At 49.0% G+C, this 27,509-nt stretch overlaps 10 protein-coding genes across 10 annotated transcripts; 6 read left to right on the top strand and 4 right to left on the bottom strand.

Moving 5' to 3' along the window:
- Window positions 1–7,539: 7,539 nt before the first annotated feature.
- FIESC28_08857 (uncharacterized protein) lies at window positions 7,540–9,893 on the top strand (the record flags this gene model as incomplete). The annotated part of the gene is made up of 2 exons (XM_031162994.1): window positions 7,540–8,437; window positions 8,491–9,893. The coding sequence occupies 2 exons, from the start codon at window positions 7,540–7,542 to the stop codon at window positions 9,891–9,893; spliced, it is 2,301 nt and encodes a 766-aa protein (XP_031012976.1).
- A 566-nt stretch (window positions 9,894–10,459) lies between these two features.
- On the top strand, window positions 10,460–10,836 carry FIESC28_08858 (uncharacterized protein; the record flags this gene model as incomplete). Its single annotated transcript, XM_031162995.1, has 2 exons — window positions 10,460–10,669; window positions 10,747–10,836. 2 exons carry the CDS (start codon window positions 10,460–10,462, stop codon window positions 10,834–10,836), a joined length of 300 nt encoding a protein of 99 aa, XP_031012977.1.
- Window positions 10,837–10,960: 124 nt separating this feature from the next.
- Window positions 10,961–11,486, bottom strand: FIESC28_08859 (uncharacterized protein; the record flags this gene model as incomplete). The annotated part of the gene is made up of 4 exons (XM_031162996.1): window positions 10,961–11,012; window positions 11,078–11,133; window positions 11,190–11,330; window positions 11,394–11,486. 4 exons carry the CDS (start codon window positions 11,484–11,486, stop codon window positions 10,961–10,963), a joined length of 342 nt encoding a protein of 113 aa, XP_031012978.1.
- A 271-nt stretch (window positions 11,487–11,757) lies between these two features.
- FIESC28_08860 (uncharacterized protein) lies at window positions 11,758–12,669 on the top strand (the record flags this gene model as incomplete). The annotated part of the gene is made up of 3 exons (XM_031162997.1): window positions 11,758–11,888; window positions 11,942–12,265; window positions 12,402–12,669. The coding sequence occupies 3 exons, from the start codon at window positions 11,758–11,760 to the stop codon at window positions 12,667–12,669; spliced, it is 723 nt and encodes a 240-aa protein (XP_031012979.1).
- A 1,284-nt stretch (window positions 12,670–13,953) lies between these two features.
- FIESC28_08861 (uncharacterized protein) lies at window positions 13,954–14,643 on the top strand (the record flags this gene model as incomplete). Its single annotated transcript, XM_031162998.1, has 3 exons — window positions 13,954–14,068; window positions 14,128–14,242; window positions 14,298–14,643. 3 exons carry the CDS (start codon window positions 13,954–13,956, stop codon window positions 14,641–14,643), a joined length of 576 nt encoding a protein of 191 aa, XP_031012980.1.
- A 943-nt stretch (window positions 14,644–15,586) lies between these two features.
- Window positions 15,587–17,429, bottom strand: FIESC28_08862 (uncharacterized protein; the record flags this gene model as incomplete). The annotated part of the gene is made up of 3 exons (XM_031162999.1): window positions 15,587–15,779; window positions 15,833–16,778; window positions 16,970–17,429. 3 exons carry the CDS (start codon window positions 17,427–17,429, stop codon window positions 15,587–15,589), a joined length of 1,599 nt encoding a protein of 532 aa, XP_031012981.1.
- Window positions 17,430–17,968: 539 nt separating this feature from the next.
- Window positions 17,969–20,930, bottom strand: FIESC28_08863 (uncharacterized protein; the record flags this gene model as incomplete). Its single annotated transcript, XM_031163000.1, has 6 exons — window positions 17,969–18,177; window positions 18,231–18,623; window positions 18,683–19,693; window positions 19,752–19,965; window positions 20,010–20,208; window positions 20,278–20,930. The coding sequence occupies 6 exons, from the start codon at window positions 20,928–20,930 to the stop codon at window positions 17,969–17,971; spliced, it is 2,679 nt and encodes an 892-aa protein (XP_031012982.1).
- Window positions 20,931–21,367: 437 nt separating this feature from the next.
- On the top strand, window positions 21,368–23,017 carry FIESC28_08864 (uncharacterized protein; the record flags this gene model as incomplete). The annotated part of the gene is made up of 5 exons (XM_031163001.1): window positions 21,368–21,514; window positions 21,590–21,715; window positions 21,765–21,842; window positions 21,894–22,579; window positions 22,630–23,017. The coding sequence occupies 5 exons, from the start codon at window positions 21,368–21,370 to the stop codon at window positions 23,015–23,017; spliced, it is 1,425 nt and encodes a 474-aa protein (XP_031012983.1).
- A 497-nt stretch (window positions 23,018–23,514) lies between these two features.
- Window positions 23,515–24,285, bottom strand: FIESC28_08865 (uncharacterized protein; the record flags this gene model as incomplete). Its single annotated transcript, XM_031163002.1, has 1 exon — window positions 23,515–24,285. One exon carries the CDS (start codon window positions 24,283–24,285, stop codon window positions 23,515–23,517), a length of 771 nt encoding a protein of 256 aa, XP_031012984.1.
- Window positions 24,286–24,855: 570 nt separating this feature from the next.
- Window positions 24,856–27,475, top strand: FIESC28_08866 (uncharacterized protein; the record flags this gene model as incomplete). The annotated part of the gene is made up of 2 exons (XM_031163003.1): window positions 24,856–27,223; window positions 27,279–27,475. 2 exons carry the CDS (start codon window positions 24,856–24,858, stop codon window positions 27,473–27,475), a joined length of 2,565 nt encoding a protein of 854 aa, XP_031012985.1.
- Between the last annotated feature and the right edge of the window lie 34 nt (window positions 27,476–27,509).

A 27,509-nucleotide genomic window follows, 5' to 3' on the forward strand; every position in this document is an offset into this window, starting at 1 on the left:
TCACTTGCAGGATTTATCTCCACTCTGCCGAGCAATCTTGCCTAGCATTTGACCTCCTCGCGCTTCCCTGGGATTGCAATAAGCACAACGTATCCAGAGCCATGTGCGCTTTCAAACATGCAAGTCTTGCTTTTTAAGACTTGGTGGCTCGTCGTCCGGGCGGCTGTCTCTCTTCTTGCGGGCTGTGTCTTTCAACTAAGGAACTCATCCACCAGACATACCTATTGGCTCCTAATAATAAAAACAATCTGCCCAACTTCAAGGATCCTGCGCAAAACCCAATCAGCGCCCAGCATCCATCTACCTCCTGTGTCTGGCCCTTGCTGTCCTAGTAAGGGAGCTCTGGCTTCTTTCCGAACTATCCACCAAGTCCTTGTTCTTGGTTTCTCGCTTGAGCCCAGTGCCGACGTCTGCACCGTGCTCATGCGGCCAAGATCAACTCAGTTGGCATGGGTCAAGGTGGATCACCATTTGGAACAGAACCCGAGATGATGTTGTTATGCCAGTTACAGCGTTTCGACAGGTGGCAGTCTCGACAGGCTGCACAAAGATTGTCTACTATCTTGTGAAATGCATGACCATATCTTTGTTTGGTCCGTTTGGCATCTTGGCCCTACTGTTCTTCCTTGCACCTTGCTCCCAACTCGGACGAGTCGGGCTGCTGGTCTGGTCTAATATGTTCAGATCTACCATGAGGCTCTCTTGTCTCATGTTGGGTCAATAGCTCCCGTGAACTTGGTGGCTTAAACTCGAGTATCGCCGCAGGTCGAAAAACGCGTTTCACACGATTCGATGCACACAATGCTGCGTTGATGGTCATCCCTGTTCCGTCTTGGATAACCCCCAAGTGTCAGGTCAGGTCATATCAGGTCACGCTTCAGCTACCCGCAGAAGCGTCATCCTCCGACAAATGCTTTGCTCCAGTAATATCATGAGTCAACCCTCCAACATGTCGTGGCTACGGGAGCCGGCCATGACAGAAACTCTACCGGGCACACCATCAAATAAGAGCAAGTTCATGTGTAGAATCTGGCAGTTCTCGATCCATGATTTCTCCTGTCTTCCATGGAAAAAAGTTCAAGCAAACACTGAACTGAACCGGTTTCCAGCCCAAACATGGCCTTATGGCAGCTGTACGCTAGCGAAAATGTCGTATTAAACAGACTCCGCTTGGTGCCCTAACTTGAGACGCTCTGGCGAATCAATCAATACGGTCAACTGAAGCAAGGGACTTGACCCCATAAAAGATACAAAGCCATGCACCAGAGGTACTTCGCTGGACATGTGCACAAGAGCATGCTTTTTTGTTTCCCAAGATAGTATCGGTACCTTACTTTGACCGATAGACCCGCATTTACTGGTCTTCAAGACCCTTATTCGCCTGCCATTAAGCTCGCTCACTTTCTCAAGGTAGGAGAATCACAATAAACTACAGGAATGCTACCCTAGAGACTGGCCCGATTTCATCTGGAAGAAATTCTGAGAACAGGAAGCCGCCTTGGTATGCCTGCAACAGTCAAAAGTTATCGTAAGTCCTTCAAGTTAGACGTACAAGACATCAGCAATTCCCACACCCGCCGTGTTCCTCCAGTGCCAACACAACGTTGACGTTATACCCACTGACAATCGCATTACAATGACACAATTCGGCGTTGCGATACTTGCATTATGACAGCAGTCACTTAAAAGACAATCCCACAATCAAGTACAAATAGTATTAGGCTACCTATGGAGTAACCCCAGTTGTAGCTCACACGATCGCACTTCTCCCTCGCCGTGCGTTCAGGTGACTCGAAGCTCAGCTGCCACCTTAACTAGTTCGAGCATAGTTATTTTGACCACTTAGGAATAGTCGGGCAGCCAGAGCCGCGATCACCAAGCCAGTTTGGGTTATTCAACACCCTGAAGCCTCCGCCAGAGGACCGTCCTCAAGATTGCAAATACTGATGCCCATTCCTCCATGCCCTTGACTCAGGCATTCCGAAGCTACTGTTGTGTGTTGTACTACTGGAAGTTAGAAGCCTTACTGATGAGACACCTGTTATTGTACACAGCTGCCAGGGTGGATCAAAATAGGAGAGACACAACAGCCTGCAAACAATACATACACATCGACTTACTCGCGGGGCTGTTAAGCGGCACGAGTGGCATGGCCAACCTCAATAACAGACAGTATGTGTTCACGTTGGCTTACTCGAAGGTGGCTTAATTAGACAGGAACCATGACAATGGCTACTACAAAAGTTGATGGATTGGGGAGAGCCCAGAAGTCTGGTTCCCATTTGGACCCTTATCTTTATTCAAAATAGCACTTGGGGCGTTACAATTTGGTCGATGTGTTCTCTCACCGCGCCGTCTTCGGTTTGATCTACCAGAGGATCAAAGAGGTACACGCCAACAAAAGAGAGAGAGAGATGATGGTCCCCAGTGCACGACCATGATCACCATACACGGTCCGCCTTGGGTGGACAATGCAATGCAAATGAGGTCCACATGCCCGTCAGCGCAACCACAACTACGACCACGTCCACCCACAAGCAATGCTGGTCTGTGGGACCAACCCTGCAGCCTCTTTGGCGTCTAGGCGTTCAAGCATTGCAACGTGAGGGTTACGGAAGAACAAGATCTTGTTGAGCTTGATCCTCAGCGTTCATGACGGTTTGTGTTCTCGCTCCAACGGTGTTGTAGTATTGCCCCTTGGAACCCCGGAATAGGACCCGAAGCATACCTATGGGCGTTGGGTTCGGTTCGACTGATTTGAATGAATGAATGAATTTTACCTGGGTCACACCGACATTTTCTTGGGCTTGAGATTCTACAATCTTTTCATCCCTGAGATGGCTGATCACTCATCGGCCGATGGTACCTGAGTCTGTCGGCTTTAGAATTTAGGCCCTGGTCCTTTTGATTTCGCGGCTGAAAAAGTCGTCGACTTTTCCAAGTTTATCTATGCCTGGGTGTAGTTGCTTGTTTCACGCCTGATTAGTCTTTCATCGAGAAATGATTTGTTTTTTTCTTTCTGTGATGAGGCGAGTTGTGATGTTGGAAGATCAACACAGAACCGTTGCAACGTCTGGCCTATTGAAATTCATCTTGGCGATCATGACTCATTTAATGCTGCGTGGCTATTGTTTTTTGTTTTCCTTGCAAAAAGAGCGGCTCAAGACACGCAAACCATGCGTGCTCTGGATGACTACTCGCATATTTTCGGATTCTATCAAATAACAAGCTGGGGCAGTTCCACAAGATGATCTTATTTGAGATTTTATGCGACCGTGCAATTTAACTCATCCTAGCGGCCCTTTGTTCACTGGTTGGGATTGAAGATCCACCTATTGTTGGTGGCTAATGCGAAGCTTTTCTGAGTCGTCGTGATTCGACTCGTGATTCTTCAGCCTCGGATACGACGATACGGTCAGAGGATACCGGCCGTTTTGATATTTTGGTGGCCAACTTCAAACAGTCCGTTCCGCCATGTTTGATCATGTGTCGTTCACAAGCTTTTGTCTCATGCGCTGGGCGCAACGGTACAGAGACAGAGTACTCGTACTATGTACTATCTGCTAAGTTACTGTACTGTGCTGTACCGGCCGCCACCGTTTCGAGTCATATGATTCGACGTTGCAGGATTCGTTATCCAATGTCCTCACGCACCGGCGATCCTTGAGTAGCGGTATGTGCATCAAAGATATTTCGACATAGTCAAGTACACAGCACTGAAGTACTGTATTTGCTATCAGATGCCGTCCTGAGGAGCCGGGGGTTTCAACGAGTCCCTTATCTCGGCCATCGAATCTGGTGTGAAAGAATCCGTACAGCTGATGACTTTCGAGCCATCCATCCATCTCGAAGCCAAGGCGAGTCGTTACATATGCGGTAATCTACATAGCTCTTCTTTGTTGAAGATAGTAGCCATAGGGAACCGAAGCCTCCGTTTGCATGACCTCGTGCTCATGCGTGCCATGATACACACGCAAGCAAGCAACCTCGCTACTGTAAACCGCCTGTCCCGCCGTGTTCTCGAATTGGTCGAGTCGCCGATAATGTTATGTGGTTTCCATGCCGGACTGGACTGTCACACTCTTTTGATCCCATCTGTCCTAGGGCAATGGCGACTCGTCTCGTCTGGACCTTATCCTCGTCGAGAAACGAAACGTCGATGCAGGACCCCGCAGTCATGCAGATTGGGCCACGCCACGCCACGGCCATAGCTAGCATGGCCATGTGCGCCATGTGCCCACCTCTTTGACATTGACGACACCCAATGCAAAGCTTCCGGGACAGGCTTGTCTTGTCCTTGTTTCCATGACTTTGTTAGCTGGTGGTGTGCGGGACCCTTGTTTAGATTGGGTGTAAGCCAACAGGACTTTGGGAGAAAATCACTGACTGGCTGGCCCTATAGTACACCACTTTTTCTGTGTCCGGCATGTGAGTGCGTGCGTGATAAGGCAGGGTTTATTGCGAACTTGCTTCATTCGATGTGAAATGCGGTACTCCGTACTAAGCGGGGATTTCTGCGTCTCCAAGCAGCTTCCTTGTTGTCTGGTTTCTATTATTTTCTTGATTTTCGACTGGGTGTGGGATCTTCGTATCGTTGCCTGAATTCGTAGCAGAATACATTAGCTTTCTTTGCCGCACCTCGCTCAACATGCCACTTGCAGAATTGGACGTGCATGTGATAGTCAAGTCGAGGAGTGTAATGCAAGGAACCATGTACTTACTGCCGGAGGTGTCATGGCTTGCCTTGTTCAGACGCCTCGTAAGAATCATGTTGTTGTACCGAGATCTGATCTGAGATCAGTAAGCATGCCGATTTGACCCACGACTGTCTCCTACATGTCAGCTATGATAGCGGCATGAGTGACGTCTTTGTCTTTCACAGTTTGTGTTTCCAGTATTCAGTATCGTAACCATGAGGCCGGCATTGATATCTTTTTGGTTTCATGCGGTCCACTTTGGCTTATAGCCTCCCAGAAGGGAGGGCCCTCCTATGTTGTTTCGTGTCTTTGGACAAATGTCTTCGATTAGAGCGCATTGCTTATGTGCTTTTAGTTGTCAGGTCCTAGTTGAAAGACTGCCTATGAATGGTTATCTATCGTTCTGCGCAAAGTGTTGTGTGGAATACTGACAGTTTCACTGCTTCGGGAACTTCGCCGCCTCTGTCTTGAGCGCCAAAGCCTTCTCTTGTTTCCATTCAGCAAAGGTTATAACGAAGAGGATCTGCAAGCGCTGATATGGTAATATAGACGTCTAGTTAGGTTTGAGGTGGTATGTTGTGTATCTTGGTTTCGCGCCTTAGACGTAGCTGAAGTCGAGTTGTAAGAGAATTTGTCGAGACAGTATAAGAATTGAGTATAAATACCAATGCAAAGACTTATGAGGTCTTTGGTCAGTTCAAGGTGATATAGAGGGTTCGAAAGGAGTGTGACTCGGAAGAGTTAGCCAAGGGGCTACTTTGACAGGAGGTAGAGATCGGTTGACCGCCATCGTGAATTGTAAACTCGAATGTTGAAAGAACTCGATGAAAATCCTCAGATGTCGCTGAAATAGCCATTTGCATCTATCGCCATTGTCTCAGATATATGTTTCGGCAAAATGGAGAGTTGCGGGTGGGTTGATCGTCTGGTGGGCTTGCGTCTGCACTCTGGTCAGCATTTCAGGGGTTAGCACCAGTGGTTGTTTTGGAACTTGATGGTTACCACTGTAGAAGATCAAGCTTGAGATTCTTGTGTCTATTAGAGGTGATGCATCGTTAAGAGACATGGTTGAAGAGAGCGTGGCCTGGAGCAATGTCGTCGCTGGTAAAGCTGGTAGGGCGATCGCGATGTCTGCCGCCGAGAGAGATATCGACCGCGGAACTTGTAGTATGGAGTTGAAAACAAGCAGAGATGATTTCGGATGTATTTAGAAGCAAATGGTGTAGTAGTTGTAGTGAATTCATTTCGTCGATGCATGGCTGAGATGATATAGTAGGGTTGATGGGCGTTGACGATGGCTTCGAGACTCGAAAGTCCAACCCCCTTCCTTGAGTCGCCGAAACAGAACACATCAGTACTGTTCGAGTCTTTCTAGTGGTATTAATGATGTTTATGGTTCATTCTTTCCTGTACGAGTCGCTCGCTGGATGCCGAACAGTTGGCACCGGGAGATACTGTTCTGGGAGAATATCAGAACAGTACCGAAGTCCCTTCTTGATGCATTTCCCCAGCCTCTTGGGGCATATAGGCCATGACAATTTATTGGATTTCATCTTTTTGTACGGTAGTGTCAGTGCAGGGGATCTTTGGAGAGCAGTTGGCGGTTTGTTTGCTGTCTACTGAATGCCCCTAAAATTCCTCCACCAGAGAGTACTTTCAGAGGGCCCAAGGCAAACGACAATCGCCAGTGCCACAACTCTGGAATAGATAAGCATGCACATTTAGATGATGGAGATGCAGAAAATATGTATTATTGACACTCAAGCCCAATATGTTGCTTATGACGACCGAGTTCCAGTGACCTCCTTTTTGGTCTGTCTTGCCAGGGACCAGTAGGTATAATCTACACCAACACTCTTTATTTATCTAGATACAATCTACTTAAAGATGGCTCTCGAAAGTGTATCAGCTGCTCTGCAGTGACCTGCTGCATTCCTTCCCGTCAGGACGGAGTCTGCTTTGGTTGGCTGATAATCCATTCCCCGCCGGTTCATCTTCTGCTGCGTCACGGCTATCCACAGCCATTTCTCCTACAACCTCCACAGCTCTTTCCTCCTCCCACTTCTCTCCTACATCTTCTCTCCTGCACCTTCTCTTCTACACCTTCACTCCCAAATCTTCCTCCTTACACAACAAAAACACCACATCCTATCACATCTTGGTTTGGAATACCTACCTACCTAGACATCAATAGGTATTGATACCACCGCTACCCTCGTTCTCTCTTTAGGTAAGTTGAGACCAAGTGACGAAATAATTTGCTTCATGCTCCCTAAGCTTAGGCAAGTTGATACCAAGGGACGAAATCATTTGCACTTTGACTCTTTTCCTCGTCTCGATACCCAGTCACTCACTGACTTCTTCATACAGAGAGAGACCCGAGCATACTGCGTACGGCAACCCATCTTGGAGAAAGGAAACGCATTTCTGGAACAAAGCAAAAAAACACATTTTGAACAGCCGTTCATTTTGGTGAGTACCTGCATCTTTTTTCTACATCTTCACCTCCATTTCTGGGTGTTCGGTCCTTGGTTTCTCCTGCCGCAATAACCTTTAACTCCCCGTTCCTGCCTATCCGCTCCACGCACACACGCTCTTCTTTCTTCTTCTTCTTCTTCTTCTTCTTCTTCTTCATCATCATCTGTCCTCTCTACCATCTCACACTCCGTGCACATACACTCTTCCTTCTTCTTTCTTTCTTCTTCATCTGCCCTCTCTCCTCCATCATCTCACACTTCTCTTACCATTCCTTGTCTCACTCGGTACCTCTCATATCATATCAACATCATCTCACCTTACCGTTGTTATAGACATTCACAATCCCCGTCCCTATTCCTTCGAGATGGCAAGAAGAAAGTCTAAGAAGGGAACTAACCCCGGACAAGAACCTGAAATCACAATGTCTATCAAACAGTATGGCCCGAAAGAGGCCTGCATGCGCCTTGAAGAAGAAGGCTACCATCCGCTTGTCACAACCAAGTCGGTTCGCCAGATTCTTGAAGACTTCAAAGCGAAGCGTGACGAGAACGAGGGGCGAGCCACTTCCCCAGAAGCATTCATCAACGATAACCAAGGCCGGCCTACCCATTTCCAAGGTACCTACGTCGATTCCGGAAACCTGGTGATTGATATGACTGGTTACATAATGACCAAAAAGGCCAGCATGTATGTCACCAAGGATGCTACCCCATTGGTCGGAGTCTTCGACGGAGATCAGACATTTGGCCTGACCATTGGAAAGATGATGGCCTCTCAGGGCATGAAGCAGCTGGAAAACTTTGCTGTAGACAAAAACCAGAAACTCTGGGCAAAACTTGCCAGAGGAATCGCAATCTGGAATTTCCTGGATGCCGGCTTTCACGGAGAGATGACTGGCTCCGCCGTCTTCATTTGCGTTCATCCCACTGGTTCCATGGCCCAACTGAAGAAGGGAAATGAGCGATCCGCCAAGATTATTTCCGATGAAGCTGCCTGTCGAGAGAACATTCTGAAACTAGTGGTCGCTATCCGTCAGTATCATGGAATGACTCACCCAGACGACTACAATGATCAGGGGGAGAACAACCAAATGGTGCACATCGCCAACAGTTACCATTGCCCCAAAGACATTGTAAAGATGGCCCAAGCGATTCCTGCTGATGGGGATATTTTGACTGCTTTCGCTGAAGCTGTCGACCCAGAACCCACCCAGGACTATTACATGTCTAAGCAAGTTGCCTTGCTTCAGACCATGAAACTACGTAAGTCCAACTATTCCCTATTATACTGATTACATGTTAACATTATTGTCTAGTGACCGCCATTGCCCAGCGTAGCAACCTTATCGAAGTCTTGCATTTCCACAAGACTCCTTTGCTTGACCGAAAGCTAATTGCCATAATCCTTCGAGCATGCCCACACGTCAAGATGCTGGGAATCTACGAATGCCCGTTGCTGCACTTGGGCGATGTCGTTTTCCTACTCGACCTGATTCGCGAGGTCAACATGGAGCGAGACCGCCAAAGTCTTCCACGAGTAGAATCTCTCGATTTCTACCCAAGGTACCACGCTGGTATGCCATACGAAACCCCCAACGAATTCGAAACATACGGATTCTCCTGGATGCCCAAGGACAATGACATGGCCCAGCGAGGTGTTCTCGCCATTGTCATGTTAGCTGTTCTCAAATCTCGTCATATGAAGGTCAAGCTCCTGATGGACCGAGATGCTGCCTTCATGACTTATCTTCTCAACCTCCCCATGGTCCCCGGAAAGGTATGCGCCTTTCTTGACGGTCTCTATCGTTTCCTCGACCTGAAGGAGAAGAGATCCAAAGATGAGAACGCTATCAAGCAAGCCATGTACGACTTGCTCAAAGCGGTGCGAAGTGGCCTCCAGCCTCTCAAGAGAGATTGGGTCAAATACTACATCCACAAGATGGGAGAGTCTTTTGCATTCTGCTGCTCATGTGGTTACGAATTCTTACCTGAGTTCTTTGACAACGGGGAGATTGGGCATCGGCCTGAGCGTCGTATTTGTTCCGCATGCATTCTGCGCGGACAACTGGACAGTGAGGAGGACCACCTCAAACAACAAACCATGAACATCATGGCTGGTTTCTACCCGGAATGGAGACCCAATGCCTTTAACGTCAATGCCCCCCTCCTTGAACAGGGACACGACCTGGCCCACTTCAAGACAGCCAAGGCTGAGGCCGACCCGAATCCCCAGATTATTCTCCCGAATGGTGAAATCTATTGGGAACAGCGTGAAGAGCCACTGCTTCGCAACCACAAGTTCCATTTTGATAGTGTGCAGGGCTTGCCTACTTTGGCTACACTTCTCAATGCGACTGTTGAACAGCAACTTGATGCCAGGGACGCGGCTTTGTTTGTTGATGCACGAAGAACCTTGTCGCTCGTATGGAGACTCTGCTATCCCGGTGTTCTCTTGATCAAGCCGCCGCCGACTCTGGCTGGCATGATCTCAGCCAGAGGTTGCCCTGATCACTATGATGAAGATCAAGGTCCTCGCTTCAGCCGTAAGCCCAAGGACAACCAGGGCATTCGCCTCACCCACACCTTCACGTCCGCAATCGACCAGTACAACCACAGCTTGGGCGAACCTTTCAAGATGGAAGTCTTCGATTTTGACGAGGAGGCCCAACCCAAGAACTATTGGACCCCCGATGGCGAGGTGTCGGAGGGCTTTTGGTGAAGGAGCACGTTTACGTTACACCCTGAACATTACGGCCCCAGATGTGATTGCCGACATGATAGTTGTGCAGACATAGGAGGACTTGGCCTTTTCTTTTTTCTTCCCCCCCTTTTTTTTTTTTCGACACAGGGACATTACTTTTGCTTACACATGGGGATCTTGCTCGATGCGGCGACATTGCTTTTGCTAATACAGGATGGGTTGATTGATTGATTGAGGATTTTGGTGATGGAAATTTGGAACTCCGATGAGGTTTGATGAAAGCAATCAGGCACATAGTTTGTATCGGGGACTAGATAGGTATCTAGACGACTTCTGATACATACCCGAGTTAGATGAAATGGTTCTTTTTTACACAAGTTCTACCATTCGTGTTTTCTATTTCAATTTCGTGATGTGCCTTAAAGGTCAGTAGAGAGGACAGGAGGTTGAGGTTGATAGGAAAAGTGGATTCTGGGGTGAGTGCGTCGCACGTGATTCGACGATCCGGTTCATGGAGCAAACCTCAACAGTCGATGAATGGAAGAACCTTTGCTAAGAGTCGTCCCCCTCCAAAGCAACTCACGATGGCCTCTTTTCTTCGCGCTCTTACGCTATCAGCGAGGTCATTGACCCCGAGCAATGCCCTGGGGGCTTTTGCGACTCGGGCTCCCTGGTCGCTCTTCGCCAGCCCCGCGACGACACCCATCTCCCGAGCCCTCGGAAACGGATTGATGCAGCAGACTCGAGGCATGAAGGTTCACAGTTCGGTCAAGAAGCGATGCGAGCACTGCAAGGTGAGAGGAGGCAGCCTATGAGGACGGGTTTAGCTTGTTGCCTCGGAGTTCTTTGTTGGAGGCTCACATTCTTTCAGGTCGTTCGACGAAAGGCCGGCAAGCGACACAACGGATACTTGTACATCATCTGCAAGGCAAACCCTCGACACAAGCAACGACAAGGCTAAAAATCACGAGACATGGGAGGAAACTGTACGATATTTTTCAACGAATTGCGGGATCGAACGGAGATGGCGAGAAATACAGCCCACGCATGATAGAACGAGCAGAAGACATTCAGCTTGGCAGGCGTCAGGATATCTTTTTGAAAGGTTGAGCAAGGAGGACGGTAACAGCGATGGGACTTGTCTGTTATGTACAACTATAACTACTATTACAACTTTTCTGCGCTACATACCATCGATATACCTCTCCATGCCTTCCCACTCCGTCTTGCCAACTGAGAGGAGGTATCGAACGTGTGCCTTTACAGAGAGCTAGTCAGCGGTAGACTATCAAGTAGTGAGGGGAGGAAACATACCGAGTCATTCACATTGCGACGTCTCTCGAATTCATCACGGGCGTATCTTCGAGACTCGGCTCTTGTATTGGGATCGGCAATCTTTTTCGTGCCGCGCAGAATAGTGCGGTAGAAAGCCAGAACTCGACCTCTTTGAATGAACTAGACAATTTCACCCTATCAGACTTTGATGTCATGACTTGTATCAGACTGACTTGTACTTACCTGGTCGAGACTCAGTGTAGGCTTAAGGCGAGAACCGCTTGGGCGAGTGGCATAGCCACGGCTGAAAACCAGCAGACGAGTGCTGAGGACCATTCCGCCTGTTACTACCTCATCGACTGTGAAATAGTGAATATGTTCATCACTTGCAATTTGCAGTGATAATGATGATGAAAAGCTTCAAACTGGTGCTTTCGCATCGTGTCGGACGAACCTCGGCTATCGAATGGGTCTGGTTTGTCCACTGAGGGAAAGTGGCATTGGGTCCGACAAGTTGTTAGTGGCAGGTACAAGTCAAGAGACCGAATCTTGATTGTTGCACTATTCGATCTTTCTTCATCATAATTTGTTCGAGTACCTAATCAGAATGACAGGTAAGGATGATACGAAAGAACCGAAAAGACTTGTGGGAAGAAGACGACAAAAGATAGAAAATCCCATCGAAATCGCCAACAAGATCTCGGACGATGAATTCATTACACAATATCTAAAACCTAGGTGAGCCTTGACTGTCAGAATGCATTCAGACCAATCCGTTGACATTGCTTTAGCGATGATTGGCCAGACTGGAAACATCCCAAAGATGAAACAACCTTTGCTCTGAGTCTCGTTCGTCCTACATGTATGAGCGATGAAGACTTGGAAGCATGCTACAACTTGGTGGATGAGACAAGCGGTGCAGACTATCGCAACTCGTCTCTTGGTTGGCATCCATCTGTGAAGAAGAAAGAAATGCGGTCCCCGGATCTTCGATATATCCTGATCAAAGATGGAGAAGGCAGCATAAAAGGATTTACATCCTTTATGCCCACGTTTGAGAACCATGAACCGGTTGTTTACTGCTATGAGATTCATTTAAAGCCGGAATTGCAAGGGTAAGCTGACCAATGCGACCTTTTTCTGGAATCATTTCTCTATTCATGGGATGTCGTTGGAACTCAGGGTTATCCAATGGAGTGAACCGAATGCAAGAACATACAAGAACATTGTGCTAACAGGTATGCTGCATAGAACAGGTCTGGGCAAGCAGCTTATGGGGTATTACATGGACGTCGCAGAGAACATACCAAGTATAGAAAAAGCCATGCTCACATGTTTCGTGAGTAACAAATCTGCGCTCAAATTCTACGAAAAGTTGGGATTCACAAAAGACGATTATTCCCCGAGGGAGCGAAAGTTAAGAGGAGGAAAGGTGGTGATACCCGACTATGTGATACTCAGTCGTCCAACGGCCGCAAAGAAGGTGGACGACTCACGAGCTCATCAACCTGGACGTTAGCAGCAATAATATGAGAAACAACAGCAAATGTGTATGCCATGTTACATTTGCTGGCCAGCTTGTATCACAGGCTTACTCTGTTGTGGAACAGGAACATAATATCAATTTCAAGCGTGTCCTTGATGTATACGTGATATTCACAATCAACGACAATCTCGAAATAAAAGTTCGACCGAGTACATTTCTAAAGATATCTGAACCTTTGGCTTGATTGGGGAACAAAGTTCAAGGCCCGTCTAGGCCGCTACAATTGGTTAAAGCTGCTCTGAAAGGGTGTTCTCTTGTTCTAAAGATATCACCATGTTCTGATCTTCGCAGTGGTGGCCGGACTCTGCCTAGGCTGTTCCATGAAAGCCTAAGCTGAGAGTTGTCTCCAACTCCCTTAATCCCGACTGGACGAAATTACGATGGCTGGCTGCACCGTTGGTTGCTACCTCATGGCAATCAGACAATCAATTGAGAACTAACCAACTCGGGCTGCATTAATATTGTGATAGTGGAGGTGATCCTCTGCTCTCGCGGATCCTCACCAAGGCTGACACGCTGGATGGGCCTCAGAGCAGTAAGTTAGGACGCTGAAAGCATTCAAGGCAAGATAAATTGACCACTTGATCACGACCACAGCCACCTCTTCGTCAGGTTTATTTTTACGTCCTAGTCTTTGGATTCAAGCTTTCGCTGCAACCCTTGGAGGTGACAATCTGCCAGCACTACCCACTGCAACCATGTCAGCCCTAGGACGCTAGCTCAGACCCGAGCTGAGGTACCTTTTTCAGCATCAGCTCCAATTACCGTGTTGAGCTTGCCGGCTTCGTGCAGAGTTGTACAAGTTGCACAGCCAGCATTGCAAGGTAGCGTCAGGAACTATACCAATGTGGTATCTTTCTGCAACCGAAGGATGCTCTTCCTGACCTTCTTCTGGGTTAGATCCGTCAGCCAGCTTGGAGCTTGGCTCCCCTGCTGACCCTGCTGTCTATCATTGAAATGAAGGGCGCCCTAGTGAACACGGAGGCTTAGAGCTGAAGCTTGGGAGCCTGGGCTGTGATACGTCCGGCCTGAAACAAAAGGCGATTGCCGTGCCGAGACGAGACGATTGTCAGATTGAATTGCTTGTCCGTAGGAGTTCGTCTCATAATAAGGTGCCGTTATCGTCCGCCGAGTCTTGGCTGGTCCCTTTTCTCTCCCTTCTCTAACCCACCCACGATCTTTCTCCTTGGCTTCTATATAACTTCTTTTTACCTGATTTCAGCCATCAATCGTCAATCGACTTACATATCAATCACAATGGCTCAACAATACTCTCAAGGACCTAATGTCCAGAACCAGGAATGGCAGAGCAACCTCTGCAATTGCTCGCCCTGCGACTCTTGCATGCTCAGCACTTTCTGTCCCTGTATCCGTATGTTCCTGCATAAGTCAATCTTGGCACAGTTGTGAGACTGACAGTTCTCTTAATAGTATTGGGTAAAACTGCCGACCGTATGAGAGACCCTACGATGCAAACTGCCGATACCTGCAACAGCGATACTCTTATTTTCTGCGCCATTCAATGTGTTACCGGTTGTGGTTGGATGTAAGACTTCTTGTACCAATGTCTTCGAATCACCAACTAACACGCTTTTTTCTAGTTACTCCATGATGAAGCGTGGAGAGATCCGTGAGCGATTCGGCATCAAGGGTAGCGGCATGAACGACTGCTGTGTCAGTTACTGGTGTCTCTGCTGTGCTCTCATCCAGCAGGACAACGAGGTCAAGGCTCGCCTTTCTCAGGGTCCTATCACCCAAGGCTACCAAGCTCAGAAGGAGGGCATGCACATGCCAAATGCCCAGCCCCAGTACCAGGACCAGAAGCCCAACCCTCACCAGCAGCCTCAACCTGATTACCAGCTTCCTCAGCACCAGCAACATGCCGGTTACCAGTCTCCTCCTCCCCAGCAGGCTTACAATCCTCATCAGCCCCAGCCCCAGTACTAGGCCACGCCATTGGACCAGGGGGTGAGGATAGGTTAAAATGAAGGATGCAATTACATGACACTACGAAAAAGAAAAAAGGGAAAGACATGTGAGAAAGCGGCTGAAGATGCCGGTCTGGCATGTGAATTGACGAGCGCGGACGGGTACGCGTTGATGGATTATACCCAGTGACTTAGACGGTCATATTTTCTTAATTAAATACTTAAAACAACCATTTTCTACTTTATACAATTTTTGTTACAAACAACCGATCCATCAAATCCCTTTCTCCTACAATATTTCTTCCTTCAAGTCCAACTGAGTGATGGCAATCAATACGAGATATGACGGTCTAGAAGGCAGCAGTGAAACTCTAAAAAGCTTCAACCTCAGCTGGAAAGACCCTTGTAAGTGACGTTCCATCTCGCCTTCCCTTTTGAGGAATGGTTTGACTTTGGCATGTCATGATGCTTTCCAGGATTGCTGTCCGTGCTCCAATGTTTCGGTGATTTCCATTTCAGCACGGCTTCTTGAATGATGAGACGAGTTGCCTAAGATAGTCAAGTGGTTGAGTGTATCCTAATTTGCTCATTGAAAGATGTACATAATTCTGTACTCGTGCTTATATCTCATCAAACTTTAACCATCACAGCAAAGATCACAACTCCGATCGACCGGCAGCACTTCAGTATCCTGAGGGTATCAATAAAAATTTAATTCATGACCTCTGTCTCTGTCGATTTGTTCAGACAGTCAGACAGCAAAACGCCCGCGTCGCACCTCTAATGGTTGGACAAACGCCTATTCAGATCTACAGTTTATCGAGGCTCTTTGTATCCTCATCCCAGAAACCCTCTGAATCTTGTGCCCAAATCCCTAATGCAAGTGATTGCATGTCAAACAAACCAGCCATTTTTTCCGTATCCCAATCCATCATCATCCTATCATTTTTCAATACATGTCATTACGCGTAAAGCTTCTTCTCATAAGACTCCATGTTCACGTTGCCCTCCAACTGAGCACTGGCTGTGCGGAGCTCGAAGCGGAGCTCACCAGCCTCAGCGCAGCCGTGCATACCAGACAGGCTGGTCATACCACTGTCCTGAAGAGAGTGCTTGAGACCGGCAGCGAGGTAGGGAACGAACTTCTGGATCGAACTGTTGACTATGTTAGCATTCCACAATCCAATAAATCATGGGATAGAACTTACCCTCGGTGAGCAACAGCACCCGAGACACCCTGAGCAACCAGAACGCTATCACCCTCAGAGAAGTAGCGGGCAGTTCCAGCGTTGCTGGCTTGGCTGTCCTTGCCGCCCTTACCGGCCTTCTTGTCCTGCATAGCGTCGATGCTGCCCATGCCTCGGTAGGCCTTGACGAGCTTACCCTCACGGGAGACGAAAGAGGTACCGGGAGACTCGGTGGTACCAGCCAACAGACCACCCATCATGATGGTGGAAGCGCCAAGGGCAAGGCCCTTAACGATGTGACCAACGTTTTGGATACCACCGTCGGCGATGCAAGGAACACCGAAGCGAGCGGCGAAGCGGCTGACGCTGTAGACAGCAGCAGCCTGGGGACGGCCAACGGCCATGACCTCCTGGGTGATACAGGCGGAACCACTGCCCATACCAATTCGGAGACCATCGACACCAGCGGCGATCAAAGAAGCGGCCTGCTCTCGAGTCACGACGTTTCCGCCAATGACATCGACACCGGGGAACTCGCTCTTAACCCACTTGATCATCTCAATCTGGTACATACTGTTACCCTGGGAGCTGTCCAGGATGACAATATCGAGACCAGCCTCAACGAGCAGCTTGAGACGCTGCTTGTCCTCGGGGCGAGTACCAATAGCAGCAGCACAGAGGAGCTGCTTGCTATCAGGAAGCTTGGAAGCATTAGGGAAATGCTGGTTCTTGGTCAAATCGGATCGAGAGATCATGGAAACAAGGTTGGAGTCCTTGTCAACAATGGGAAGCTTGCCCTTCTTGGATTTGGACAGAATCTTGTTGGCTTCGAGGAGGGTAACGGTCTCAGGAGCAGTAACAAGGTCGGTGACCATGACATTGGTAACGGCCTGGTCGAGGTTCTCCTCAAACTGGAGGTCTCGGTTGGTAACAATACCAACAAGCTTAGAGCCAAGCTTGCCATTCTCTGAAATTTTCCATTAGCCTATTATTCCAGTGCGGGGCGATGCGACCATAGAAAAAATTGATGTAGTGGTTGTTCATAGTATAGTTTCTCCCCATGACAATAGTCTTATACGGTGGAACGAAAGTTATATGAAAGGGTGTATAATCATGCAACCAGAAATGAGAACGAGTTGTGCTGTAGATGTTACTTACCAGTGACAGGGAAACCACCGAAACCCCACTTCTCCTTAAGAGCTTTAGCTTCGCCAACAGTGGTGTTGGGGTCAATGACGATAGGGTCGTTGATGAAACCGTTCTCGTATCGCTTGACCTTGCGGACCATGTCGGCCTGAGCCTCTGGGGAGCAGTTGTGGTGAATAACACCAAGACCACCCTGGAGAGCCATGTGGATGGCCATCTCGTCTTCCGTGACAGTGTCCATAGGAGACGAGACGAAGGGAGTTCGGAGAGTGATGCGCTTGGTGATGGGCGCCTCAAGGTTGACCTCAGAGGCAGCGAAGCCAATGTAGCCAGGGAGGAGCAGGAAGTCGTTGTAGGTCAGACCACCGTGCTTGGTAGTGTCCATAAGCTCGTGGATGTCGAGACCATCCCTCTGCTTGTACTCCTTGAGAACCTCAAGGGCCTTGGTGTGGTCGAGCACTGAGGCAGACATAATGGGCAACTAACTATAAAGTAAAGGAGATATTAAGAAATATGAGGTCGAAGACGAGACGAGTCGATGAGCAAGCTCTGGCCTTTATCGACTGCTAAGATTGATAGAACGCTTCTTCCCGAAAGAAAGAAAAGAGAAAAAGATTGGTGGTGCCGCCTCAAAAACTTTTTTATGGGAACGCGGGACCCTGGGATGGGGCGCCGATAATGGAGGGGCAGTTCCTTCTCTCTTTGGGTGAACACCCAATTGAGGCAAGTCTGTCGAAGGAAGTGGGGCAACGTGGTTTTTTTCAGAGCTCCTGCTAGTTTTTTTTTTCCAGTGCGCTACCGTTTGTGGTTCGTTGATGCCCGAAGATAGACTTACCCTATGTCCGAACTTGATTCTGTCAACTCTACCTAGTACCTATCAATAGGTACTCTTGAAGAGCCAGAATTTCATTCAATGGTAATTTTGTTTACATGAGATTTGATCCTAATATCTCCAAGCTCTACTTGTGCCTAACATGTTGTTTCGCCACGCTGTTGATGGTGATCAGTCCTTCAAAGACTGAAGTGCACCTTGACCTCAACGTCATTGCTCCATCGACTTTCAAGACCCATTTCCTTCCACGCTTTTCCAATGTCGATCTCAAGTACATACTTGTCGACAGCTGAAATAGCCACTGTATGCACAGGTATCACTTTTTCTTGAATCGTGATCAAAAAGTCCCCATCAATGGTTAGACTGGGGAGTGCGGAGATGTAGATTCCTAAGACAAACGTGAGACCATGACAGACGTTAAACAAGACCAGTCTGACTTACCTAGCTTGCCGAATGCTTTGATCCGTGTGACTAGCGTAACGCGGCTATTCTGTAGCTCCTGCTTGATATCATTCATAATGACTGCTGCAACACCAGCCATTTTACCCAATAAACCCAAGTTCGAGACGTAAACATCGCCATGTTTCGAGCTGGAGAGAGGTGTCAAGGAGAACGCGGAGAATATTTCGTACCCCCGAATGGGCAGTGAAGTTGTAAACAAGGACCCCGAACCCTCAAGCGTTGTTGGTTGCGACACCTTGCCTGTGGTGTGAGCGCGAACCACATAGTACCCAGGAACTATACCAGGAAAGCCTGAGAGAGAGACAAGCTCGGTCAATGGCCTGGAGGAGACGTTAAAAATACCCAAGATGGGGTAGCCAGTATGTGAAGCTCCTGCAATCTCATTAGTTTGAAAGACAAAGAAAAAGGTTTCCTAGCAGAGAGGTTCTTACGATGATGACTTCCCACTTTGAGAAGCAAATCGTCATCATATCCAACATAAGGGTCTATGGCCTTTCCCAAGGAGCTTGGTCGGAAGATGACAGCCTTCCCTTGGGGAGTGAGACCTGTCATCTGTCCGATCAGGTTCATGTCGTGCTCACCAGGAACATCAGTGATGTAGATAGGTCCTCCGCTAATACATCTGGCCGCAGCATGAAATCCGGAGTACTCGTGGACAGTTTGGAACATGTCCCAGTCAGGAAGGACATTGAGGTAACTCATAAAGATGGCGTTATGTGCGTTTGTCCAAACGTGCCAGGGATGAGACGCAGGTATCTCGGGGAAGAAGTCATCGGAGTTGCGAACCAAAATCGTGGGTCGATTCGTAGGCATCTGAGAGTGAAACAGGGCCTGCGGAAACTGTGACATACAAGATATAGCCTTTGCACTAAAGTGACGCAGAGTCGAGATAGTCCAAGCATCAAGGTAAGTGTTGATGAGGTCTCGCCGAGGCGAGGCTTCAATCCATGTATCAATCATAAACTGGGCGTCCGTCTTGACAGCATCGACTCCAGCATCTGACAGGAATCTATAAAAGTCATCGTAAAAACGGTTGACGTCCTTCTGTGCGATAACGGTCATTTTGCCACCCAAAGAAAGGTTGCGGCGGTCGGCATCCTCCCGTGTGACCTCGATGGTTTTGTACGTCTTAGCAAGATTACCATCAGAAGAAATACCACCCCAATATCCCAACAGTGCGTGCCACACAGCGATATGCTGGATATGCGGGTGGGCTTTTCGAATATGGGACACAGTAGCCTTTAAGCCTTGAGGGAACGCTTTAGGCTCGGCTTCAAAGTCCGTCCAGCCGTATTGGAACTGACTAGGGCCTTGATAGTCGATCGACTGCCAGTTATCGTCGATGATAAGACTCGAGACCTTGATTTCATGTTCGCTCAACTTGTCGAGAGCATCGAAGATCTTCTGGTCTGTTAGTTTCTGTCCAAGAGCGTTCCATGTACCTATGGTACGTCAGTTGGTGATCCAACTTCGCGGGCGTGAATAGAACGCCGAACTCACAAAAACCAAGCCCATCAAACCAGTATTCCAGCCATTCTGGCTTGAAGTCATTCATCAAAGCAGTCAGCTCGTGTTTCGATTCATCATTGGCTTGCTTTGTAACCGACACCAAGTTCCTAGCATGATACATCACCGAAGCTACGGCACACTCGAAATCGTCGCCCTCCGAAACAAGGATGACAGCCTTCTCTTCAGAAACTCCGTCATTTCGTGCCTGTATAATCAGCAGCTGCACAAAGCTATGTTGCAGGTACCTACATGAACTTGAACTTTCCCGTCCGGCTCACTTCGGAAGACTGGTAAGACATGACTTATACCGCTAACAGCAAGAAACACGAGGCTTTTTCCTTGAGGGCTCAAAAAGCAACAGAGAGCCCCATCCTTATCGAGAGAAAAGTGCGACTTTCCATGTCGAGGAGCAAGCCATGGTGACCACAACCGAACAAGTGAGAACCATCTGTACCTAGTCAGACAAGATGGACCCTGGACGATTTGATAACGCATATGAGATTTGTCAACCACTCACCTTGCACAAGTACCCCAAGGCGACCCGATTGTGATGTCCCTATAAGTTGACTCATCGCTATTCGCAGGCGGAATGTCGGCTTCAAGCGACCACAGTGAAGTCCGAGGTGACTGACTCAAGTGTGATTTAATAGTCCAGTCCTTGGTATTTATATCAGGTATCAGATTGGACAAATTGTCAGACAAACCCCCAAAAGGAGTATTGACAGCTAAGCCATCATTGAGACCTTGTTCATCGCGGATCCATCTCCATTCAACATCTGGACTGTGACGAAATTTGAAAGTGAATCGAATCGAAGCCTCAAACGAGATGGACGAAGAGAAATAGAAACGAGACATAGAGTCGTCCAATGTTTGCAAAGTCTGAGGTGCTGGAGCATTCTGGATGGAGAATAACTGCGAGTCCTTCCAGTCTGAATTGTCTACGGAGTGCCATGCTGAGACCTCCCAGGACTCGTCGGCACGAGACTTGGGTATCTCAAGAACAGTTGTTAGAGTGACACTTTTACCCACAACTGAGGTTACTTGCCCCAGGGGCGGAAAGCTCTGAAGAACAACCTTCATATTTTCAGGAACCGGAAGCGGAGGAGATTTCTGTTTAGAGACGTAGATCTTCTGAAAGACATCGCCAAAATTGTACTCGTCAGATGGCATTGCAGTTGAAACAAGAGTGATAGGAGCAGACTTTAAGTAGTAAAGCGTTTATTAAGCGACTTAGAATCTGAAGGTAGAGAACGTTCGTAACTGTGCTGGTAACAGCTTCTCAATCGCAAGAGCAAATCGTAACAATCATGCAATCATAACAGCAAAATGCTTTGATGCTGTGTGATAATCATGTAAGTTGTTGATATTGTAGAGACGAAAACGGGTAGGCGTTGGATCAGAGTGGGGCTGAGAGTGGTTAGTAATTGGCGCCTCCCATTGGATGATATCATAAAGCCGGTTGCTGTGATTCGGGGACGGTCGGAATGACTAATCCTATGCGCCTAATTGCTCAGGCTCAAAATTATCTCAGTAAAGCTTCTAGCCGAGCCAGATCGAAAGATTTCATCAAACCACTCAATTCAGCGTCGACCCTCCAAACCTGCGTCATGGCGTCCCGGAGACTGGCTTTGAACCTCTCGCGAGGTCTGCGAAACCGTGCTGGTCTTTCGGCCGCCGCTCCCTTCACACGAGGCTTTGCCACTCCCTCTACCGTCGGCAAGACTCAGACTTCAACTCTTAAGAATGGATTGACTGTGAGCATCATCGCCCGGGGCCAATTGGCTTCGAGAACCACTTCGGAATGGTCTCCTGACGATTGTTACTACTAGGTTGCTACCGAGCACTCGCCCTTCGCGCAAACGTCGACCGTCGGTGTCTGGATCGATGCCGGTTCCCGAGCTGAGACTGACGAGAACAACGGTACCGCCCACTTTCTCGAGCATCTCGCTTTCAAGGTTCGACAACCCATCAATTGGCCGAAATCATCGTTAACAATGTTATCAGGGTACCGCCAAGCGAACTCAGCAGCAATTGGAATTGGAGATTGAGAACATGGGTGGTCACCTGAACGCCTATACTTCGGTCAGTCGGATGAAGGGATATGGAGGTTGAATGATGCTAACATTCATTCAGCGCGAGAACACCGTCTACTTCGCCAAGGCTTTCAACTCTGATGTTCCCCAGTGTGTCGACATTCTCTCCGATATTCTCCAGAACTCCAAGCTCGAGGAATCCGCCATCGAGCGTGAGCGCGACGTTATCCTCCGCGAGTCCGAGGAGGTTGAGAAGCAGGTTGAGGAGGTTGTTTTCGATCACCTTCACGCCACTGCTTTCCAGCACCAGCCCCTTGGCCGCACCATCCTCGGCCCCAAGCAGAACATCCGCGACATCACCCGAACCGAGCTTACCGACTACATCAAGAACAACTACACTGCTGACCGCATGGTTCTTGTTGGTGCCGGTGGTATTCCCCATGAGCAGCTTGTCGAGCTTGCTGAGAAGCACTTCGCTGGTCTTCCCACCAGCGGTCCCCAGACCGGTGCTTACCTCCGTTCCAAGCAGAAGGCTGACTTCATGGGCTCTGACGTCCGTGTCCGAGATGATGGCATGCCTACTGCCAACATCGCTCTCGCCGTCGAGGGTGTCAGCTGGAACTCCGAGGACTACTTCACTGCTCTCGTTGCTCAGGCTATCGTTGGCAACTACGACAAGGCTGTTGGCCAGGCTCCCCACCAGGGCAGCAAGCTCAGCGGCTGGGTCCACAAGCACGATCTTGCCAACAGCTTCATGAGCTTCTCCACCAGCTACAACGACACTGGGTAAGTTCTGACATGACGCTTTCTGTTTCACTGTAACTAACATTTCCCAGTCTCTGGGGTATCTACCTCGTTTCCGACAAGCCTGACCGAGTTGACGATCTCGTCCACTTCGCTATCCGTGAGTGGATGCGTCTCTGCACCAACGTCAGCGCCTCCGAGACCGAGCGTGCCAAGGCTCAGCTCAAGGCCTCCATCCTCCTCTCCCTCGACGGCACCACTGCCGTTGCTGAGGACATTGGCCGACAGCTCGTCACCACTGGCCGCCGCATGGCTCCTAACGAGATTGAGCGCAAGATTGACGCCATTACCGAGAAGGATATTATGGACTTCGCCAACCGAAAACTTTGGGACCGCGATATTGCTGTCAGTGCTGTGGGAACTATCGAGGGTCTCTTCGACTACCAGAGACTTCGCAACACCATGAAGCCCAAGTTTTAAGTTAGAGAGGGCTAGTGGAGTTGTGAAAATCGAAACCAGGGTATAGAGTGTATGAGATACCGTTTACAGGCCTAGTGTACCATAAGATTTCCTCTGTTCATACTAGGTAACATGGAGTTGTGATAATTGTGTACTGAATGTACTTTCGCGCGTATTGATCATGTGCGCTTTCTAGGCATAAACCGCTTCTCTGTCATTAATTGATCCCGAGTATACTCAATCGCGAATGCAGATCATTATTGTGGCACAGAGCAGGGGTTAAAACTTTATGATTTTCTTCAGCTGCCAAGCTGTATGGCACAAAGGACAATATTTATTACGATTCGCTTGCAAACGTTCACCAAGGGTTACGCAAACCCTTTACATGTTTGGATAGCCTTCCTATAGCGTTGTAGAACAAGCATACACCCCCCGTTACCCAGATTGCCTCAAACGCCATTAACACCATTCATATGTGTTCCAGTTTATGCGATTCCGTTGGGTGGCAAGACGGGCACCTAGTCCTCCTCTGCCATCTCTTCGTCGACGTCTTCACCGAACATATCTTCGACAGTGCCACCCTCAACACCATCTCCACCAACATCCTCGGGCTCAGGTCCTTCGATGCCCTCCATGGCATCACCTCCTTGATCCATTTCCTCATCCTCATCCTCATCCTCGTCCCACACATCCTTAAGACCCCAGCTCGTTCCACTAAGCACGAACCGCTCGCTTGGTAGTCGGACACCCCATTCGCTTGGTACAATCTTGGGCAGTGCCACCTTGTTCCGCTCGCGCGCAAGTTCCTGCATGTATTCTTTGCTGATACCTCCGCCAGCGTTTCCTCCTCGGAATTGGTAGCTGAGTCGTGCTGCAATAGCGAGTTTAACGGCATTGGCTGTCACCGCGGCATCGCCTGCTGGTGCTGAGATGGCGCCGGCATTTGCTGATGGTTTAGAGCCTGCTTCTCTAACATATGGGTCGCCCGACAGATGGAGGGCGTCGCTCAAGACGGAGGACGTATGACGGTAGGCGAAATCGAGAAGGAGAAGAGGGACGCGTTGCTCGTAGGCAGTGACGCCTTGGGATGTGAGTAGAAGCTCGATGAGACGAGAGTCGCGCGGTCGAGGAGCGCTTGTTGATGGTGTTTGAGGAGGAGGAGCACTCTGCGAGGCTGTAGCAGCGGGTTGACTGGACGAGGCTGCCGTAGTTTGGGTGTTTGGTACTGTTTGTGAAGTTCCTGCTGATGAGGCCGGAACCCCATTGGTTTGCGGTTGGCTTGACGACATATTGACAGTGATAGGTTTCCCTGGAGGGAATATTGGAGATGCGGGAGCTCGTCGAATGTCTGAGGTGATTGCGCGCCGAATATTCGAGTTACGTCTGAAGTTGGTTGACGCGTGTGCGGATTAGATAGATTTAAGTCGCAGCTGGCGATTGATGTGCAAAGCTCTTTTGGCCCTTCAGCTATAGTTTAGTAGAGATCAATATGCCAAGCCTAAAGCTTAATGGATATTGAATTATTTCCTTGCGACGGATTCACCGTTGCATGCGCGCGTAGCACCTCGGAGACTCTAATAATCCGATGAAAGGTCGCGAATTGAGCACGGACCACACCTTAAATCTCATCCATTGGGACAAGCCGGAATTCGAAGTGGTTTTTGGCAGGGAAAGAAAGATGGAGGGGCAAAGACGTAAAGACTGCCCCACCAAATTCCGCCGATGCAGGAGGACTCAGTCATTATATCAACTTTTTCCCGGGTGGTTTCTTGACTCATAAATAACATCATCTGGACAATTGACGTGACAGAATTTCTACCATCTCTTACGCCAATTCGATTTATACATCTCACTGCAATATGGAAACAACCCTCCCATTGCCGTTCCTGGTGAGCGTTGCCAGCCCCAACGACCAATCCGCCAACGATGGCCTCAGCCGTCAAGAGATTGCTCTTCTTGGAGGTGCATTTTACGAAACAGCCTCCAAGGACTGGGGTCGCCCTAGTGCTGGCTCTAATGCTCACATGGACGCTACAAGCTTGAGCAACCCCGACGATGTGATTGCATTGCTTGATAGCGGGGTACGAACGGTGTTTGTAACTTCAGAATCTTATTCAGAGTACGAGCAGTATGGCGCGAGGGTAATTCCTGCTGTCTCATCTCTTATTCTCTCAGCGGCGACAGATGACGGTCTATTGGTCAAGGACTTTGACGTCTCCTCAAATGACGTCGACAAGTTCATTGAAGTCGCGCAGTCCAAGCAGATCAAGAACCTTTACGTCAAGCCCACCCCTGAAACCGATATCCAGAAATTCCTCGAGGTGACCAAGAAGGCCAATGCGATCCCAATCATTCCTTCCACACGATTGACAACCGATAAGAACGACTCGACTCGATTATTACTATCAAAACTTATCGCCTCATACTGGAAGTCCGATCGAACTGATGGACTGATCCCCACTGTTGTTACCGATGACGCAGGAATCGCTCTGGGTCTCGCTTACACTAGCGAGGAGAGTATTCTGGAGGCACTTCGAACGCAAAGCGGTGTTTACCAAAGCCGCAAGCGTGGCCTCTGGGTGAAGGGACTCACCTCTGGTGACACCCAAGAGTTGGTGCGAATTGGTCTCGACTGTGACAACGATACTCTCAAGTTTGTGGTTAAGCAGAAGGGCCGATTCTGCCACCTGGAGCAGTTCGGATGCTTTGGAGATCTCAGTGGCATTTCTGCGCTCGAGCAAACACTCAAGTCTCGCAAGGAATCTGCTCCCGAGGGCTCCTACACTGCTCGCCTGTTTTCAGATGAGAAGCTCCTCAGGGCAAAGATTATGGAAGAGGCGGAGGAGCTCTGCGATGGTAAGACCAAGGAGAACATCGCTTTTGAGGCTGCAGACCTGATCTACTTTGCCCTCACCAAGGCTGTTGGTGCTGGTGTTAGTCTCGCTGACATTGAGGCTAACCTCGATGCCAAGAGTCTCAAGGTCAAGCGAAGAACAGGTAATGCCAAGGGCAAGTGGGCTGAGAAGGAGGGCATCAAGACTGAGGAGGCCCCAGCGAAGCCATCGCAGCCTGAAGCTGAGAAGCCCGCTGACGGACGTATTGCCATGGAGCGAGTTGACTCTACAAAGATTTCCCAGACCGACCTCGTGGAGAAGCTCAAGAGACCTTCCCAGAAGTCTCCTGACGCTATCTTGAAGATCATCCAGCCCATCATTGAGGATGTACGAACCGGTGGTGATAAGGCTGTTCTGTCTTACACCCACAAGTTCGAAAAGGCAACTTCTTTGACGTCTCCTGTTCTCAAGGCTCCCTTCCCTAAGGAGTTGATGGATATTCCTCCGGAGACTATCGAGGCTATCGACGTATCTTTTGAGAACATCCGAAAATTCCACTCTGCTCAACAGGAGGAGAAGTCTCTTCAGGTTGAGACCATGCCCGGCATTGTCTGTAGCCGCTTCTCACGACCTATCGAGCGAGTCGGTCTTTACATCCCTGGAGGAACTGCTGTTCTTCCCAGTACTGCTCTGATGCTTGGTGTGCCCGCCATGGTCGCTGGTTGCCAAAAGATTGTCTTTGCTTCGCCTCCTCGATCTGACGGCCGCATTACCCCTGAGATTGTCTACGTCGCCCACAAGGTTGGTGCCGAGAGTATTGTTTTGGCCGGCGGTGCTCAAGCCGTCGCTGCTCTTGCCTATGGTACCGAGAGCGTAACCAAGGTTGACAAGATTCTTGGACCTGGCAACCAGTTCGTGACTGCTGCCAAAATGCATGTTAGCAACGACACAAATGCTGGTGTTGGCATTGATATGCCTGCTGGACCTTCAGAGGTTCTTGTTGTCGCTGATAAGGACGCCAACCCTGCATTTGTTGCCTCTGACTTGCTTTCTCAAGCTGAGCACGGTGTCGACAGTCAGGTCATATTGATTGCTGTCGATCTTAGCGAGCAAGAGCTCCAGGCTATTGAGGATGAGGTTCACCAGCAAGCCATAGCACTTCCTCGTGTTGACATTGTTCGAGGCTCTATTGCCCACTCTGTTACCGTCCAGGTCAAGGACATCAAGGAGGCTATGCGTATCAGCAACGAGTATGCCCCTGAGCATCTCATCCTCCAGATCAAGGATGCAGAGAAGGCTGTCGACCAGGTCATGAACGCTGGCAGCGTCTTCGTTGGCCACTGGACTCCCGAGAGTGTCGGCGACTACTCTGCCGGTGTCAACCACTCTTTGCGTAAGTCTTTCTTTCATTACCGGTCATTCTTCATTCTTACTAACTGATGTCACAGCCACTTATGGCTTTGCCAAGCAATACTCGGGTGTCAACCTGGGCTCGTTCCAGAAGCACATCACCAGCTCCAACCTCACTGCCGACGGTCTTAAGAACGTCGGTAGTGCCGTCATGCAACTAGCCAAGGTCGAGGAGCTTGAGGCTCACAGGAGAGCTGTTGAGATCCGCCTCAACTACCTGAAGCAACAGCAGTAGAATGGGGAGTTGAAAAAAAAAAAAAAGCAAAAGG

The sequence above is a fragment of the Fusarium coffeatum genome (assembly GCF_003316985.1).
Source record: "Fusarium coffeatum strain FIESC_28 chromosome Unknown BRIP53273_contig_215, whole genome shotgun sequence".
Classification (NCBI taxonomy): domain Eukaryota; kingdom Fungi; phylum Ascomycota; class Sordariomycetes; order Hypocreales; family Nectriaceae; genus Fusarium; species Fusarium coffeatum.